We start from the raw sequence: 20,554 nt of genomic DNA, 5'->3' as shown, positions 1-20,554 counted from the left end.
GAGAAAGACAGAGGGGGAAAAGAAATGCAAACAAAGAGATCAGAGATGTGCACCTGTTGGTTTTGGTTTAGGCGAGGTCAGTATTCCCACAAACACACACATACAGCTTTTGCTAGAAACTCAAATCAACGACAAGAGTATGGATAACAGTGCTTTCTCAGTCAGTCTCAGACTTAATTAATGCAGAATAAAAGGTGACTAAATTGTTGCCACATTGGCACACACAACTTGAAATAGAGTATTTCTTCAGCACACACTAATACTCAAGGGTGCAAAGTTTGAAAACCTTTATTAAGAGGGCATTACACAACCCTGGTGTTTCCAGTTGTCTGAGATGAGCATCAAACAAACATAACATAAAAACTCCGATTCTCCACTGATATTAGAAACTAATATCTGCAAATTGCAGAGGTATTCAGTCCCTCCAAGATTTCGCGATGTCGCGATCGCGCCAATTCACGCGAATTCAACCAATCACCGCGAATTTGGTGCAACTCGCAAATTTGACCAATAACCTGAAGTTTCCCACGACTTCAACCAATCCCAGCAGTCCCACGTTGCGTCAGTATGTGACTCTGAGAGCCAATGACCAAGCGGGAGTGAGAACAGCCACGGGTTGATCATTTCTTTGTTTCTGATGAAGACGAGACGTGTGCGACTGACTCGAACATCTCACATTTACAAACAAAACGTACAGCGAAAGACCGTGCAAAACATTTCAGACCGTCCTGCCTACCTGTATTTTAACATTAATGTACGCTGTAACAATTTTTCTCTCTAAAGTCGCTGAAAGCTGCTGCTGTTTCAATCCTGTTGGCTCTCTGCAGTGGGCGGGGCTGCTCAGTTCCCCCCGCAACTGACGCGTACACGCACACACACACACACACACACAAAATCACACACGGTGGCTGCAGGAAAAACCCGGAGATGAGACGACACAATGACCTCAATTGAGGACAGCTACGCTCGTTATTGTAAGTGCAATGATAAGTTAAAGTCCAATAAGTAACGTTACTTTATCAAACCGTATGAATGTGTGTCCCAGGCCAGGCCAGGCCAGGTTAGGAAATTAACTAACAATGTAATGATCAACAAGCCACTGACAGATATGTTCAGATTTGATTCATTCAATAAAGCAGGGGTCTTCAACGTTTTTTAAACCAAGGACCCCTTAACTGAAAGAGAGACGGAGCAGGGACCCCCTACTACATACTGTATAAAATGAAGTTGCATATTAAACTGGGCCTAAAGTAACGTGTAGGGCAGCCTCAAGCCTTTATACATACAATTTTTGCATAGAACTATGTGCTGACACTGTAGTCAAGCCCCTCAAAATACAACACAGACGAGTGAGCCCCGTCTCTGTGCGTAACGTAGAGTTTTTCCTGCATGCCTCCTTGACTTGTAATGTTGGACAGCCAATCACAAGTATTACTAGATCTTGGTACAAGCCTGCTGCATGCTTTTTGGCTCACTGACTCTGATGAGAGTTACGCATTAGGTATTGAAATTTGGTAATGAATGACAAGGCATTTTTCGATACTCAATACTATGGAAGCAATTCGGTCGGTGCCTTAAAAGTATCGAAGTTCGATACCCAGCCCTAATAGAAAGAAATGTCTAATTTACATTCATTAACACGCAAGCAAACCACACACAGCGTCTGTGTTTCACAAACATGTCAAGCGGAGCACTCAGGCAGCAGGCAGGCCTGTGGTGCATGTCAGCTGAATATGCATCAGGTTTCTTCCCTGTGCTCTTTAAATATCGGAAACCTCTCCTATTCAGATTCATAAGTCAATCATTGCTGTGTGCAGACACTTTCGAGAGAGAGAGAGAGCGAGAGCGTTCCCCAAGGACATTCACAAGTTTCTAGAATGTAAATGATGAGTGGCTTTGCTGCTGTGAATACGAGAAGCGGGAGAGCAGCGTTTCGGTTCTGAAATATGCAGGAGACATACGACAGCACCTCTCTAAAAAAAAGACTCTTCGATTTGGCATCACTGCTATAACGGTCAATCAAAATGCCTGGTCTGGGACGTTATTATACACTAACAATATTAATATATTCACATTCTAAGTGTGGGTGATATGACAGCATATACTTTTATATATTTTTATAATAGCATTATCGAGTCCTATTTTCTTTTGTATTGTACAAACTATGATAAGCGTTTTGTTTTCTATTTTGATGACATTGTCTCAAATGCCTAGAAAAGAGGGCAATATGCAGGCAAAGTATTATTTTTGTTTGATTTCTCCAGTATTATATGGTAAATATTTAGTTGTAGACAAAGGGCTAAAGTTTTGTTGTTCGTTTTTTTTTAAACTTTTTTATGGTATTGTTTTAAAATGTTGCACAGCACTATGGTTCAGGTTTACAGTATATTAATTTATGATTGGCTGCAGTGGTCTTAGTCAACAAGGGATGGATAGCTCCCCTGATATAAATGCTACAGCAAAATCGCTGCCGTATCAATCAACCCCTATCACACACGCAAGCAAATGTAAACCAACTCACTCATTCACACACACAGTCTCACTATCTTTGTGGGGACCCATCATTGACATAATGCATTCCCTAGCCCCTTACCCTAACCTTAACCATCACAACTAAATGCCTAACCTTAACCCTTACCATCACCCTAACCATAACCTAATTCTAACCCTAATCATAAAACCAAGTCTTAACCCTCAAACAGCCCTTTAAACTTGTGGGGTCCAGCATTTTGGCCCCACAAAGCTGTCCAGACCCCACAAGTATACTGTATTCCCGGTTTTTGGACCCCACGAATGTAGTTAAACAAGAACACACACACACACACACACACACGAGGGAATGATCAGTTTTTTGGATCATCACTCTCATTTTCATTGAAACACACATAAAAATGTACTATAGTCATGTAGTGTGATTTTTGCAAGAATCTGTACCAAACAGAGATGTTTTCCTTTAGTCTGTAGGATAGGATTTGTAGGCCCAGGATGTCTCTGCAGCCCCACAATACTTCATTCAGAAGAACACATATTTTGCCTTTAACAAATATTGCCCCCCCGTAATTTGATACATACGATAAAATTGCGATTAATTGTGCAGCCCTAGCCATGATCCAATATTTTTGTAATTATTCACTGTAACATGTATTCACATATAAATAAGCAAGTTCCTTAAAATGTAGAGAAAGGGCTTGATGTATAGACAAGGGTTGTCTCTTGTTGAGCTGCCAAGAGATGCCAGCAGAAACCCCAGCTGGCTGACGGTGCTAAGACCAGGGCTAGACAGACTGAAAAAAGCTGGCATGGCACCAGGCAGCCAAACCTGGCAGTGAGCAGGCCTTCTGGAAAGACAACAAAAGTCTGGGAGATGGAAGTTTGGAAGGATAGAGAGGACCAGATAAGACGATGGTTTCTTGTAGAAAGAGTTAGCTGAGCTTCTGCTGGAGAAAAACACAAATGAATGCTCAAGTAGTGAAACGGACCACTGGCTGGACGTTAGACCTCTCAGCTAGAACAAATCCAACCAACAAAGATAACCTGCACACACAGATTGAGACAGCCAGAGAGGGAAAAAAATGAGAAACCCCAGGCCAAGATGTGCTGCAAGATGATTTCAAGATGGTCCCTACGCAACAAGAGCAATGTTTTTTTATGAGTCTGGGATCTAGCGTGAGGCATCATTTAGGCACTGAGCTGAAAACTTAAAAACCTAAGGACTCGGTTATCATGTCTCACCTAAATGAGCTTTCTTTTCTACTTGGAAAGTTTGTTGTTTCTCTGCATTGAAATAAGTATGTCAAAATCATATCAGAAATATGAATGAACTAAGATAGAAAAAAAGGACACTTTCTTCGTTAAGGAAAAATGAGCTTCATTCTTTGGTGATATGGAGACATGTTGACATGCCAGCAGGAGAAAATGTGTTAAAACACCAAAGCATGTTTGGCTTCCCTAATGCTCGTCTTCCATTGCTTGTGAGTCAGTCCAGATTAAATAAGCCAGTCGTTTGGCAGAAACATAACTAAGCTCAGAGACACTGATAGCTAAACACAGCTGCAGCCGCTCCGTACATAAAGCTTTATAGAAGTCTGTGTTTATGTGAAATATGTGTGTGTAGGTAGAGATAAAGGTAGCGTAAGAGTGTGCCTTTGGGTGTTTACATGTGTTTGGAACATTGAAAGTGTCTGAAGCAGTCTACCCATTTTTCACCCTGACACTCCTCCCTGCCTCCTAATTAGCAAGCTGTATCACATTTTCTTCCTTGCTATTTTATCTGCGAGAAAAATCTCTTTTTCATCTTCCGAACCAGCCTCGTCTTACGGAGACAGAGGCAGAAAGTTCAAAGTTCAACTCATTAGCCCGGGTCACTTCCTGACTTATCTTCAAAGCCAGCGAACCAGCGGAAGACAAAAAGGCACAGGACAGTTTCACATACCACCACCGGCAGACACAATTACACCGATAGGAATGAGAAGCAGAGAAGATGAGAGGATGAAGATGGAGAAGACAGACAAAGGAGAAATTGTGCAGAAGTGCAGACTGCCAAGACCTCAAGGCACAACGGAAAACCAAAAGAAACAGAGAAATGACGGTGGCTTTCTACTATTAATCTACCAATATTATATCATGCAATTATTTCAGTATGAAAGGATATGAACCACAAAAACAAAACTTGCAAAGCTAGGGCTAGCTGAGTCTCTATGCTAAGCCATAATCACCTCCCAGCTTCAGCTCCATATGTAGTGAACAAGTGGTATCAATCATCTCATCTAAGGGGCCTTTCACATCTATTGTACTTTGTTTGGTCCAGACTTTCAGAGTTTTCAGTTTGTTCCGCACCAAAATTACAAGCGTGAAACCTCCCCCGGACCAAACAGCCGAAATTTGGTCTGACCATAAGAGGTTGTCTCGGTCCAGATCAAACTGAACCATGGTCTGGTTGGTTTCTAGTGTGAAGGCATTTTTTGGATGGTTCAGACTTTCGGACTAAATACAGGAAGTTCTGGCAGGCTATAGATGTGTTCTAAGACCGGGGACGATCCTTTAAGGAATAGCTCAGAGCAGACAGCTGTCGGCCAATCAGAACAGAGAATACATTAGTAGTTTACTTGTTAAGTGGTAGTAAATGTACAGTGTAGGTTTCAGTTTGTCTCTGACTAAATGTTGTACGTAGCTCCTCAAAACCCAAATAAAGTTCCCGTGTCTTGCTTCTTAACAACGCAACAAAACAAAAAGAGCCGCGGTTAGCACAGGGAGAGCAGGAATCCGAAACAATCCAGACACCAGAGACAGGATACGAGAGTCTACAAACCAACCAATTACAAGTATCGGGAGATGCGGCTCACGTATGACGACAGGACATAGTTATGTCATGTATAGTTCTTTAGTGCTAGCATAACTGAAGTGTGAAACCAGAACTAACTGAATCATATGTATCCAAATGTAACTAAAACATGAACCTCGGTCCGGACATTCAGGTGTTAAAAGGCCCTAACTGTCAACAGGGATTCCCAAAATGTTAACAATTCCATTCAGCTCTTCATCCATTTTTTACTTTCTTCCAAAAAAGTTTGCATACAATAATGTCTGGAAGCAGTCAAGTTACAGTCAGTAATGTACCCATTAGCAAGGAGTTAAGTGTTTTACCCAAGAACGAATGAATGTTCTTAATAAAAATGGTTGAAGCTAACCTGCACTTTCTAGCTTTTATGACTAACGTTAGCGACATCACAGGCTGCTTATCTGTGTAACAAATACACCGACTCTGCCTTTAATTTGGTGTACCGATGTTTGGCCCGTTTTGGAAAAACTAATCCACAATTCAGAGTGCACAAAAAGTACTTTTGATTTTGTGTTATTCATTACAGACTGCACCTTTAACCGGCTGATGTCATTATGTTTGTGAATGGCCGTGAGGGGAGAAGTTAGACTTACTGAGCTGACCTCCACAACCCCGTGACCCTCGAGTCAGAGAGGCGTCATGTAATTCCTCACCATCAGAGACAAAGATTCAAACTGCAGTGACAGTGGGTGGTTTGTGTATGTCTGTACGAGACTCCACAATCTGAGAGACCTGCTATTTCTTGGCAGCCACTGCTGCACACAATCTCTTCCAGTCGTCACCCAAAGCCTACTATTACATATTCAGTCAGATCTGCACCTATCCAAATACAAAAATACTGCACACAGGCCTAAAAAACGTGGATGGAAATTCGAGACAACTTCGGAAACAGCGTTTCTCAACAACTGTGAAGTTAGGGTTACCACCAGTTTATGTATGCAATGCAGAGCCCTGAGAGAGAGGCACAGAGAGAGAGAGAGAGAGAGACAGAGAGAGAAAGAGCGAGAGAGACAGAGAGAAAAAATAGGCATAAAAAACAGTTTGGTCTGCTTTTCCACAGTAGGATCTCCAACTCTCTCCTCATCGAGAATGCAAAGCCTCTCCTGCAGGAGTGTGTGTGCACCATGAGGGGGATGGGGGGCCTTACAAATGCATGTTGTTTGGGGGGAGGGAACTGATCCCTCTACTCTCCTTGCCCTCAAAGTCGGGTATTTTGCTCACTGCCCCCTTGCCTTCACCACAAGCCCCCGCCCCTTTCCTTTCCCCTTTTTCTCTCTTTCAAGGAGAGTTCATTTTTGAGTCTTGCCCATTGTGGCGAGTGAAGGGACTGACTTGCTAAGGGGTGGCCTGAGGTCCCTTGGCTCACACTGCCAGGTCAGCCCTGTTGGAGCTAACTAAGTAACTCTCTCTCTCTCTCTCTCTCTCTCTCTCTCTCTCTCTCTCTCGCTTTGTGTGTGTGTGTGTGTGTGTGTGTGTGTGTGTGTGTGTGTGTGAGAGACAAAGAGAGTGTGTGTGTGTGTGTGTGTGTGTGTGTGAGAGAGAGAGAGAGAGAGAGAGTGTGTTAGGCTGTGTGAAAAAAAGACGAGGCCGAGGGGGTGACAGAGAATGGGAGATAAAGAGTGAGAGAGGCAATAGAGAGAGGGGGAGTCATTAAAAAATGTGGGAATGAGCTGATTAAACACAGCCAGTTAATTAGTTCTCCTCCTTAAGAGGAAAGAGGTAGCTACTTTCACTGAAGACCTGGAAGTTTGGTGCACAGGGCTCAGTTCAATACAAAGAAAAAGAGTGCTGAAAGGATCAGTTGATTAATCGGCAGATTCAACTGTTTCGATTAATCATAAAAAAGTATTATGCTGGCAAAAGTATTATAAATATTAATTATATTAAGTAAATATATGCGTTGAGGATTAGCTACTTTTCTCTTTTTTTATGTCATCATAAACTGAATATGGATTTATGGCAATATGTGATTTTTTTGGACATTTAAAAGACTAAATAGACAACTATAACCTGTGATTAATCAATAATAACAACCATTAGTTGCATGTCTACAGCAAGAAAATGGAGAATGAAGAGAAAGCAAGCAGACAAGAATTTTATTATGAATAAATTGTGAAAAGTAAGAGTCAAAACTTGCCTTTGTGAATTGAGAGTTATCTGGTCAGGATCTACATTCAAGTACCAATTATGTCACATGGTTATTTTCTCAATCAATTAATTGCCAAGTTTATAAAATCTTGAAAAGAATAGTGAAAAAATGGGCATCACACTTTCTCAGAGCTGAGGTGACCTCCTGAAATTTCTTATGTTGTCGTACCAACTTTTCGAAACCCAAAGACATTTAGGGGCCATCCACACAGAAACACTTTTTGGTATAAACGCATTGTTTTGGCCGATCGTCCAAACAAATCCTGTAAACGCACTGCCTGAAGACGCACTTTTTTGAAACCTGGTCCCAGGGATAAAAAATTCGAAAACGCCGCCCTTGCGGCTTCGTTTGGACAGCGAAGCCGTATACTTGCGTATCGATGTCATCACCGCACCCCTCGACCTCTAGCCTTCGACCTCTTATCCCGCGACGACGTCTCATAACAACGGCGGACTACATGCTTGTGTTCCTGCTGAAGATATTGAGGCATTTCGTCGTCTTCTTGTGTTTGGTTTCTTCTTCTACTGTCTGTATACGGCGCACAAGCCTTATGGGCATGCTCCGCCTCTTCTTCTCTATTTTTGGTGAATTTCTGTAGCAGAAACAGCGCCACCTATTAGGCCTGGAACATGAAGTAGCGTGTTGAGTCATTTACAAATGGATCCATTTGGACGCAAATATTCTTGACACGATGCCAGGGAAGACGGGGGGAAAAAAGATTGTTTTGGTACGTGTGGACGTGGCCTTAGCTTCCGATGATTTAAAATGGATAAATGAAGCAAATCCTTACATTTAAAAAAAAAAAAAAAAAGCTAGAACTGCTGAGTATTTGGCATTATTGCTTTAAGAATGAATAACTATAACTAACTAATTATCAAAATGATTTCCATTTAATTCAACTAGCAACGCGATTATGATAGAACACAGACTTGTGTATGCATGTGTGCACACCTGCAATTGGCATCCCGATGTTTATCAGAGGTAAAACTAATAACTAATATCCTAATCTGCCCGTGTTTATCTACATTGCACTTAGATTGCAGCCAAGGAAATGTTCACTCTCTAGATTCTTAACAGGAGCTCAGCATTGTAGAGCAGGTCAACAACGAGATGTAAGCTGGGAGAGATTTAGAGCAAGCAAAAGCAGACAGAAAAAGGCAAAAGGCTGCAAGAGACTGCAAAACCAATTTCAGTCAAGGCCAACCAAAGAGAGGCCTTCTTTAACTGGGAAATGTGGGAAACAGATCAAAAAGCGGTCAGATAAATGATCTGGCCACGACAGTACAGACAGATTTAAACCACAACAGCTGGTGCAGAAGGGGAAGAACATCAGTTTTATGCTCCGTCCCGGCCGCAGCCCAGCAGGAACCAAAAGACGGTGCACTAGGCTGTATTTACACAGGCAAAATAAATTAAAGGGATTTGATTGAAATGAATTGGAGCCATGTTGTTCAAAAGCTCTGGGGAAAAAGAAAACACATCTTGAAAATGTTTTTCTCCACATATCTTTCTTCAAGCCAGCTTCTAGCACAGTTATGTTAGATATGGAAGAGGGCTGCAGGTAGATTCAAATCAAGATGAAGCCAGACTCCAAATGATACATCCTGTCTGTTCAGGTCTCTGTTGGCAACTGTTAAAAGTTGACTGGTGTCAAAAGAAAATATGAACATTTTATTTCACAAAGTCAACTTATGACTTGTGTCCCTCAAAAAAAAAGATATTTGACAATGACTGTAGTCACATTTCTAACCCTAACCAAACTAAGTTTGAATGCCTTATAGCCAATTTGTGGTTGTGTTGTCACTCAGAATTAAATCTTTACAAATAGGATAAATAGCCCAGGGCGATGGAGCCAAAGAATACAATCTCAAATGTTTCCTCCAGCAAAATGCAGACCTGAAACTTCTGACTTTTATGAATACATTTGCAAGATATTTGCGCAAGAATGATAAAATACCTGCACCACATGAGAGACTGTCATCATTATGCATATTAAAAAAAATACATGTTATGCCACACAGCTATGGACTGCCAGTACCTGAGGTTTCAACTAAGTAGTGCACATACATCCACTTTAATAATCAGTTTCAGCGCAGATAAGAGCAGAAAAGTCCGCTCAGTAAATCATCTGCTCTTATTGACTGTTTGCTGACGACCCTCCAGCCTCATATCTGCAGACAGCTAGCTAGTGTTAGCTGCCCGGCAGGTAGGGACAGACTGAACAAAGACAAATCTGCACACGACTTCCGTTCAATCCCGTTTTAATCATAATACCTCATCAACAAACTGAGAACATTGTGTCCCTCTCGCTGATGCGACCATTACATTCACTCCAAGATAGCCAGAGCCAGCCACCTTAAATCACGACAGTCCCACAAACTGCGGCAGGTGTGTGTTTAATTTAACCATTCGAGTCACAGTTTACGGGACTCAAAACAGCTAATGTAGCTAACAAGACAAAATTCATTTTTCACTTATATTACTGACAATCTGCAGTACAATAGAAAAAGCTAACCACACACTGGAATCAGACATCACTTAAGCTTTAAGGCCGATTTATGCTTCTGCGTTAAATCGACGCTGTGGGAACGTACGTAGTTACGTGGAGATTCGAACACTACACCGTAGCCTGACGTGCACCTCTCTAAAAAATTTAACTACACGTTGCGGCGACGCAGACAGCAACAACTGTGATTGGTCTGCTTGGCCGTGGCTTGGTAGCGTCGCATTCCCCCCTACTCATTTCCGGGTTCTGCTTCTCCATAAACATGAAATCAAGGAGAGGGTTAACTTTTCCCGCTTCTGATTTCCGACCATGGTCAGAAAGCACAGTGGATACACTTTGTTTCTCTCACTATGACTCTAGAGTCGGTACTCGCTCCGAAGTTAATCGCCATCACTCTCTCACTCGCTCTACCACACACTCCCCGGCGCACACACATGCCGGCCCTGCTATTCTCTTAAAGAGATTGATGCACACACCAACCCATAAACTTCAGGCCACTTACGTAGGCTACAGCGAAAGCTCTGCATGGAGCCTCCGCAGAAGCATAAATCCTGTTTTAGGCCCACGTTTGGACCCTGGTTTTCTGAAGATCTATGTTGGGACAAAATGTGGCTAAAAGACCTTTAAGAAGCATGATATACAATACTTTTCTATTGTATTTTTATGGAATTTATCCCCATGTAGAAGTTGTGCTTCAGCATACCAAAGCTCATTAAACCATCCAATGACCAATTCAAATATTTCAGATTGACCAGTTGGATATGAATCCAGATGCAACAAGGTTTCCATCGGACAGCAGCACTTAATCCCCAGTTTTGTCCAACGAGTCTGGGGATTTCACAGTGTCTGATGCGTGTTCAGTTTGGAGGTTGGAGACACTGTTGGATATGAGGGGCGCCTGAGCCTCTCGGTGCCTGGACTCAAGCCAAAACATACAAGCAGCTCCCCATTTAATGAAAATGTGGTCCTTTCTGTTCTCTCCAGCATTGTGACGGGATGATAAAGGTAATAGTCGACAGAACTGGGCTGTTTCCACAGGTTTTGGACAGGCCATGAATGATGAGAACTTATAACGAATACCTTCCAAGTTTTAAAACATTGCAGATGTCGCAGGTGTTGGCTGAGAGCCCTGTTTCTCATTTTTTTTAAATTGACTCAAGAAACAATTATTAATTTCAATGTAACTATTTAACTTTTATATGACAGAAAAGTTTAGCTTGGAAATAAGGTCATGTATATCCAGCAGATTATCACATCAGTTACCATGTTCACTTTCAATTCAGCTTGGATAAAAATAAAAAATAAAAAGACAGACTACTAAAGCCCCCACACTAAGGGCCCTGACACACTAACCCGATTATCGGCCCTCGGACAGTCTGGCGAGGTCAGTGACTCGAGTCTGTTCGGTGTGTTCTGTGCCAACGTCCGTTGGAGGAGCCGTCGGCCTTTATTTTGGCCGACCCGACATGCTCAGTCGGAGACAGGGCAGTCGGGACTCACCCGGAAATGGCGAGCGGATGGGTCTCTCACAATCTGATGAAAATCTTTTAAACTGACCTTTGTCGATCTGAAATGAAGACAGATTCAGCAACTGTATGGCCTATTTCTCGCTTAAAAGGTTTTCAGAAACACATTTCGGTGAACTATTTTAGTACAATATGAGATCGTATTCTGAACAAGCCGCCATGACAGTCTGGCTGTGAATTTCCAGAGAAAAAAGACCCACGTGACGCATTCGTCCCATCAGCTGCCGGTTTTCATTTTCTGGGAAACGATACAGAGAAGCACCACCTGCTGCTATGAAACTATCTGTGCAGATAGTTCAGCACAGCCTTGAATGGCTCATAAACTGCTAAGGCACATCATGATTTATGGTTGGACTGAGAAGGAGAGGTTGTGCCATCGCAATGCAAGGCTGTCTAATGCAAAGCACCTATAGCTCAGACGACCTGAACATCACACAAGAGAGAAAGGAGGAGAAAGAAACCCCTACAACTTTCAAAACGTGACAGACATTTAATGCAGTAAGATAACATGAGAGGTGGGGAGGGAAACCAGTGTTTGTCATTGGTGTGAATGGGTTAAAGAATATTATCCAGTGTGGCTCCAAACCCTGATGCAAATGAATATGTGAAAACGTTATTAAATCCATAGAAACCCTACAGACACTTAGCCTTTTCACCCATGAATGCCACTTTTTTTTCTTGACTGCACTTTAACACAATTGTTAAGTTAAAGCAGCTGTGATCATTTTTTTGTACATGTGTATGAATTAACTCGGTTATGTAAAAGGAGACACTCGTAGTGGGAAACCCACAGAGAATTATCCCTCGACTCTGCAGTTTCTCTCAGCTCCAACGTTTAACCGTCACTGTTTTGGTTTTATAGCCCGCAACTTCACTGTTTTGGTTCACCCTCTCTCAGGCATGGATTGGCCATCGGGAGTACCGGGAGATTTCCCGGTGGGCCGGTCTATTTGTGTGGGCTGAATGGGCCCATAAAGAGGAGAGAGATCACATGATTGGCCAACTGGTTTGTCTCTCATCTGAACACTGGCCAATCACATCCCACTATGGCCCACTTCAATCCTATCATAGAGACAGATCATTTAAGTCCCGCCCACACCCGCGGCAAAAATAGCACAACAAAGTGCCCGTAGCTAGCTAAAAAACACGAGATTTAAGCATATCAAACAACTGTTTTAGCACCCATTGTCTACCAGAGAGGACAAGTTAGCTGTTAGTAAGCTAATGTTAGTTATGTTTTAGCAAGCTAAGGCACTTGCAAACATAGTACTATAACTTTCTGATTTATTCAGATTCCACTAACATAAGCATACTGTGTACAAAATGCAGCTTAAAGTGCTCATAAAAGGTTCATAATTGTATTTAGAGGTTGTACCAGAATAGGTTTATGTGGTTTAATTTTCAGAAAACACCATATATTTGTTGTATTACACATTGCTGCAGCTCCTCTTTTCACCCTGTGTGTTGAGCTCTCTGTTTTAGCTACAGAGTGAGACATCTTACTTCTGTACCATCTTTGTTGGGAGTCGCACATGCGCAGTAAGTACTGCTAGCTTGTCAGTTGCAGAGTATAAGGGAGTGCCATGCTAGCAGCTAGGCGAGCATTATAACGTGTGTTACAAAGTGACACGTTCGTCACAGAAGTAAAGGCTAGACTACAATAGAGCCGTTTGGAGCAGTTGGTGAACAGTGTTTTCTGTTGGAGATGATAGTGCCTTTGGGGTGGACTTTGGGCTTTTTCACTTTGTAAACCTATAACGTGCACAAAAAGATATATAACACAATAAAGGAAAGGGGAAAAGCCAAAAAGCACAGTATGAGCACTTTAAGTTTAACTTACAGACTTGTCACTTGTTTACTATACAAGACATCTTGATGACAGCCATACTCCACCCTCAACCTTTAGCCATCTTGCCATCAGGAGCCAGGCAGCCTTTTTGAATCAGTGAGTACATTATCATACTCTCTTACTTACCACTCAGATAAGTGAGAGTATTAGGGGCTGGTATGCAGGGTTTTTTTTTTTGCTGGTGAATCAAGCAAATCTACCATTCTACCAATGTTGAACCCTGCTGTGTCATGTGTTGAAGGGTTGTGCAAGGATGGTTGGTGTCTGGTCGATTTTGGTGGGCTGGTCTGGGTCTCAAAAGTCCAGGGCTGATTTTGTTTTTACCCCAGTCCAGCCCTGCCCTCTCTGTTATCTACATCATCATTTTCAACCATTTTTCCACTGCACGCTAGCAGCAAATGATGAATAGATGAGGTTAGCAGTTTGCTGGCTAACATAATGGAGAATAAAGTGATAATATGTACATTTTTGTATTTACAGCTCGTTTTGCTGGCCTAAAAGTGGCCAAAAGAAATCAATGTGTTTTTTGGAAGTTTTACATTAGAAATGTGAGCAATATAACGACATCCTAAAAACGTGCCCCAGTTCTGCAGCACCAGTATGAACAGCACACAGCAAAACATCCCTGTTAATCATACAAAACCTTGATTGGATGGTTTAGCGGTAATGGTATGGACATTAACCAAGAACCAGAGATTAGTTCAGTATCCTACATTATACTCCATTGTGCGTGAAAATGTTAGATTTACTGAAAATGAAAAAGAGAAGGTTTCTGTCCTCCACCCAAGGTATGTTTCAGGGAATAGTTGGTTTCATTATGTAAACCCTGTGCCCTGAGGGGTGGGCAACGAAAAGAGGCCCATTGTGTCCTCAACAAGACAACTGTAGGAATCTGCTTAGAGATATATTGGATGAGTATTACTGTGAAGACAAAATGTTTGTACATGTGCGCTTCTTTCATAAAATAGCCTATATATAGATATACACACTATATACTATAACTTTCTGTTCAACTGAACACGCAGTCAGCATCTACAAGCCCTGCATGGAGTGCTATAGCATGTCAGGGTGGATGTAGAGCGGCTCATACACACATTTAAAGTGAAAAGAGTGCATGAATGAGAGATAGAAATACTCCAACATGTAGCCGAGGGCCTCTGAGGCTCGTGGTAACCTTGACTGTTTCAACACACAGCCATGAAGGCAATGCAATAAGAAGCAAGAAGGCTTTGAAGCTGTACTGCAGAGAACCTAGCAAGAATTCTGATGTCCTGCTGTATATCCTCTAGCCCTCCTCCTCATCCTCCCTCTCCGTCTCTGCAAGGGATTCAATACAAAGTGAGGCAAAGAGAAGAAACACAGCAGCCGAGAGAAACAGACAAAAGAGAAAGTAGATAAATAAAGGCAGGTGGAAGACATTTAGATAATGTCTAGTCTAAGTAAAAAATATAAATAACAAAAACCAAACAAAGCAGGAACTGGGGCTCTGTGATAGCCCCTCAACTGTTGTTGCCCTTGGACCAAACCCAAACCCAGAAAATCACAGCCTAATGACAGTGCCAATTTTCTCTTTTCCTGCGTAAACCCTCCATTGCCCTCAAATTACTATCAATATTCATTTAGGGGGCCGTGGATGCTGGATGAGCCAGCCTTAATAACAAACCACACTTCTCTGAGGGGGATTAAGGCCCTTAAAACTAACACAGTGAAATTTCCTTTGTAAATAATCATCCGATTTTACAAAAGGAAATAGCCTCTCTATAAAGGCAAGTGAGCTGGACCTTTCACACAGCGATGACTGATCTCTTTTAGGCTTCACCATTTAGTGACAATCTATGCTGTTGGTTTCCAACAGTGATCAAGTGTGTGTTGCTGCAACTGTGGCTGGAAACATGTAGCGGGGTCCTGGCTCTAGCGTACGAGAAGCACCATGCCCATGTTTTAATAACATGGAAAAAGGAAAGGAGATTCAATTTCATATTTAGATCCAAGTCTAAATTGCTGTGCAAACCCCTCCTGCTTTAAGCCGCAGAAAATCTGACATGAAATGCTCATTATTAGTTACATACAGTATATCAGAGAAGATTGTCTACTTTCACAACAATTGCTGAGAGTTGCATGGCAGAAATCATTCAGAATAAGAAATAATTTCTTAACTATTAATTAGAGTATTAACTTCCTGATTTTTACACTAAGAGACAATGCCAGGCTGCAACAATCAAAGATACAAATAGTATTGATTAGCAACAACTTAACACAAGCCACACAAAGGCTGTTTAAAAGAAATAACACATTAAAAAGGAAAATGTAATATGTAAATGATGGGAAATGAATGCAAAACACTAAACGGTTGGGTGAATCATGCTAGAGACTGAAAATAGAGATTTATTAGCAACTATTTTGATTCTTGATTAATTGTCAGTAATCAGTCATTTTTATAATAAAAATGCCAAACATTCACTGGTTCTGGCTTCTCAAATGTGACATGTTTATGCTTTTCTTCATCATATTTAATTTTTTTATTATGGTTGTGGACTGTTGGTTAGACTGAATAAATAGGGCGATATGGAGAAAATCAGATATCACAATATTCTTGACCAAATACCTCGATATCAATATTGTGGCGATATTGTAGGGTTGACAATTGGTGCTCTAACAAAATATCTTCACACTTAGATTTTAGATAAATAATCATCAGTAATGTGGACATAATGACTAAGTGGGGAAGAGGCAAATAATAGAACAGCTAGAACAGTCTGGTAAGTTCAGAAAAGTATTTCACTTTACTGTAATGCAGCCTTTAACACCAGTAAAAGACAACGCTTATGTCATATCACGATATTACAATATCCAAAATCTAAGACGATATCTAGTCTCATATCACGATATCGATATAATATCGATATATTGCCCAGCCCTAAGAATAAAGCATTTGAAGATGTCCTTGACTCAGAGAAATGTTTGATTGATGATTCTTGATTGATTGATTTCATAAACTAAACGATGATCAAATAACAGAGAGCATGATAGATCAATCAGTTACGACAATAACAAAAAGTTGCAGCCCTACAGCAAACGTTACAGTTTGTAGTTGCAATAATCAGTTACAAAGCAACTGAATTACTAAAAATAAACTGAACTAATTGTAACAGATTGTAGCGGAATACCTTAAAAATGTTAATCTTTAAAATTTCCGAGGGAATGGCTTTTACAACATACCATACATATATATCTATGTGTGGATGTATATGATGTCTTTCATGTAGTTATGTTGGGGTGTATGATGTATTCATGTACCTATGTATTTATGTGAGGCTCTGTACAGACTGTGTTTTTAGATAGAAAAAGGACAATAAAGAAGCCATTTCTAAATCTGAAAGAAAAACATCCTCTGGACCTATCAACTTAACCAGAGTGTCGTCTGTACACCCTTGTGTCCCCTGATAATGGAGTAACTCAATGACAGATTGAACAAGGTTGACCCAGTGACTCAGAAGCATTGACAAGGAAAGCCTCAAATTACACATCTGCCAGAGAATGAGGGGTGGAGCGGAGAGAGGTAGAATTACGCTTTAAACGGAGATGCTGGGATGCTCGCTTGATGACAAAACCTTCTGATCTTCTCCAAAATAGTACAGCATGAACTTTTGCACGTTGATGTCTTTGTGCCAAAAAAAAACACAAAAAGAGCCTCAAAGAGATAATGAATGGCAGCTGTGACTCCAGAAAGCTGAACTTGAAGTCAATGGTGCTGTTTGGATACAAACTCATTTTTTGGGGGGGGGAGATCACAGTGTGGAAAATCACTGCTTCGTGCACAGGGAAAAGGGGGAAACTGCCAAAGAGACAGAAAGATAAAGTGAAATCCAGTTCAACAGACACACCTGCAGACTGCGAGTCAGGCCACATCTGAGCATCAGAGCAGGTGTCCGCACAGACAGCATGGCCAACAGATTCCTACAGTTGCTTTCACGGGCAGATGTGGACTGTTTATACTGGACGCACATCTCTTACATTCGTGGAAAACCACTCTGACAAATCCACGAAATGCACCGCTTCAATCAAACTCTCATTAGCTTCATGCCAAGTCAGATTTTCACAGCTTGTACAACATTACTGCCTCAAAGCTGTTTTCCCACGATACAGGGGGATGATGCTGAATGAATGCTTCCATAAATAATTTAGAAAGGGTTATATGAAATCTGAATGAGGCATTAGAAAGAAAGTATTTGAAATATATTAAAATATTTTTGCATGAATTACATCTTTGCAGCTGATAGAAGAGGTGTGAGTAATTTCACTGTATGCACCAGCAGAGAACAAGAATAATACAGAGCAAAAAATAAATAAAAAAAGACAAACTCTACAATCAGCTAGAGAAACTGGAGCTCGGGGAAGGATGAGTGGCGTCAAAGGCGGATCCAGGGGGATCAGAGGAAGCCATCAAAGCCGTCTCCCATAGGCCGGGATGAAGGAAGCTCAGGGTGGAAGCAGAGAAGATGAAACACCATTTGGGGGCAGGGCCCCCCCGCTGCCTTGCCTCTGTGTTCGTGGCCTGTGAGCTCCTCTGCCTCTGAAGTGCTAAACACCCCCCCTCTCACACCCTGCAGCAACCGGCAGTGCACTCTGCACCCCCTGCCATTTGGTGACTCAACGCAGGTCTGCACGCATGGACATGGCCAAGTGGTGTTTTCATTGTGTTCACATAGCACGTTTAATAAAATCAGGGCTGCAGCAAGCGATTATTTTCATTATCGATTAATCTGTTGATTATCTTCTTGATCGATCTATGAAAGGCCAGACAATAGTAACTAATGTTGATCGTTTGTCCGACCAACAGCGTTTAGTTATTATCACATAAACAGCAAATCCTCAGAATTCAAAAGGTGGAACGGAGGAATGTGTGGTATTGTTGCTTAAACTGACTTTAAATTAATCAATTTCATTTTTATAGTATAATCATCAGAATAGTTGATAGTCAATGCATTTTCTGTTGACCAACTAATTAATGGACTAAACATTTAAGCTCTAATTCAAATGGCTTGCTTTCTATTCAAACCCCTAAGATTGTCAGTTTACTAGAGTCTGTGCCGTTTTGGCATATTTGTTTCTAAAAAAAAAAAAGTAAAAAATCAACTGGCCGTTTCAGCACTAACATCAATGATAAATCAAGGTTTGTATCATTTAATAAGGGCATTTACTCATCAAACTCAAAAATCAGTTCAGTCAAAGTCAGTTGCAGTCAGAGTTGAAACAATGAATCGATAACAAAATTAATCTTCAACAATTTTGAAAATAGTGACATAATTTAAGCCCTCCATCAAGCAAAAATGGAAACAACAAATATCACAGTTTACAGCTTCTTTTATTTGCTGCTTTTCTCCTTTTATATCATTGTATACTGAATATCTCTGGGGGGTTCTGGACTGTTGGTCGACCATAAACAATTTGAAGACATCACCTAGACCTCTGGGAACTTGTGACTGCATTTTTCAATAGTTTCTAACATTTTACTAACCACGCGATTCATCGATTACTCCACAAAAACAGCAATAGATTAACTAATAATTAAAATAATCGTTGTGTAGTGTTTGTAGTTAATTGTGAGGAGAATCCCTTCTCCTTGTGTCCAAAAGGCTGATTCTCTGATTGGATCTGTGGGCTGCAGCCAAGTTAAATAAAAATGGATTTAGTCATTGTTATTGACGTTAAGGAGACCTACATAGCACAATTCTCAGACACACTGGAAGGCATGTTACATTATAACCAGTTTTTTTTTTTATCAGCACAATGGCATGTGTGCATCTTTATAACCAGGCACAAGCCTGTAATGCTGTTGGATTAGAGCCAATCCACAATTAAATGTTGCGTCATGGCTGATTTCAAATGAGAATCAATGTAAGTTAGGTGACAGTTTATTCACCTTTCCAGCAGAGAGAGACACACACACACACACATACACACACACAGAGTGTGTTTAAATAACTGATCTGTTGTAAAATTCGTATTTTTAAGCGGATTAGGGGATAATAAAGGTGAAACCTCCAGCGTGTTGATGCCCCAGATAAATGCGTCCTAACTTCAAAGCGCCTGTTGTTACAGTGAAACACTGGCAACCAAAGAGCTTATTGTTTCGTAACACTGTAACATGTCTGTCAACAAAGTTTCCCTCTATGATTATTAGGCTACATTATTTTTGTTGTTTTGAAAATCCTGCTTGTACCAGTTTGGCTCTTTAAATCCGCTCCAACATCAAGTGGCACAGCCATTTCTCACACTTTTACACATAAACAAGCACACACTTTTAAAGCATTTCTGATCCATGTTTACCTGCATAGTAAAGACTCCCAGCTCCTGGGAGGACAGCTTTTTCATCTGATCGGCCAAAACTTGCGCTTCTTCCAGGATGGAAAACTCCGTTTCGGCTCCGCAATATCCACAAGAAAAAGCCGAGCACATTAAAACGAAGCTCCACGAAAAAGCCAACAAGCCCCTGTGAAACCGAAGGTGCTTATCCCGGAAAGCAGCGCGCGTATTCGGCGTCAAACCCAGAGGTTTCTCCCTCGTCCGCCTCGCCATGATGGTTGTGGGTCTACAGGCTGAAGAAACACGGAGTCTTAACTGGTGGCGGGGGGGACTTCAAGGGAAACTACTTTTACAACTTTGCAGCGTAGAGAACGTGTGCCCTTTCTCTCCGGTACGAGTCTTCAAAATTCCCAGCAGCGCAAACCATTGCAGCTCTTTGAAATCCCACAAGAGAAGAAAGTAGATCCATGCGTGAAAGAAGACACGGTTTTTCTTTTTTTAAACGTTGTCGGCGTGTTGTTTCGTCTTCGGTCACTCGCTCCAACTCCTGGAAGTCTGGCAAAGTGTGTGTGAGCCGGAGATTCACCACAATGGGGGTGAAAGTGGGAGGCGTGGAAACACAAGAGTCCTACCGACGCCTGGATCTCCGGATCAATGGATCAGGGTTTCCTGATGCATTCAACTGCAGCTGGGAAAAGAGTGAATGACCCTTCAAAATTCGCAAATATGAAGATGCCCTAAGACCCTATATTCCCCACAAATGCATCGGGTTTATGACCTCTGGTCCATGTCAGTCATATCAATGACTGATGGTTAAAGTCGCCCAATGCCTTTCATTGCAGGTATTTCATCATTTTCCATTTTGTTCAACCTGGTATGC

The 20,554-nt window shown here is 41.5% G+C and overlaps 1 protein-coding gene across 1 annotated transcript in view; it reads right to left on the bottom strand.

The window, feature by feature from the left end:
• cachd1 (cache domain containing 1) overlaps positions 1 to 20,263 on the bottom strand; it is a 99,827-nt gene extending 79,564 nt beyond the window's left edge. Inside the window, exon 1 of the mRNA XM_078258531.1 lies at positions 19,699 to 20,263. Within this exon, the coding sequence (XP_078114657.1) occupies positions 19,699 to 19,947 (249 nt within the window). The 5' untranslated portion in view covers positions 19,948 to 20,263. The remainder of the gene's footprint in view (positions 1 to 19,698) is intronic.
• Positions 20,264 to 20,554: the final 291 nt, after the last annotated feature.

This window comes from Sander vitreus, chromosome 9 (assembly GCF_031162955.1).
Source record: "Sander vitreus isolate 19-12246 chromosome 9, sanVit1, whole genome shotgun sequence".
In the NCBI taxonomy this organism is placed as follows: Eukaryota; Metazoa; Chordata; class Actinopteri; order Perciformes; family Percidae; genus Sander; species Sander vitreus.
This window is presented reverse-complemented; position numbering and strand designations above follow the sequence as displayed.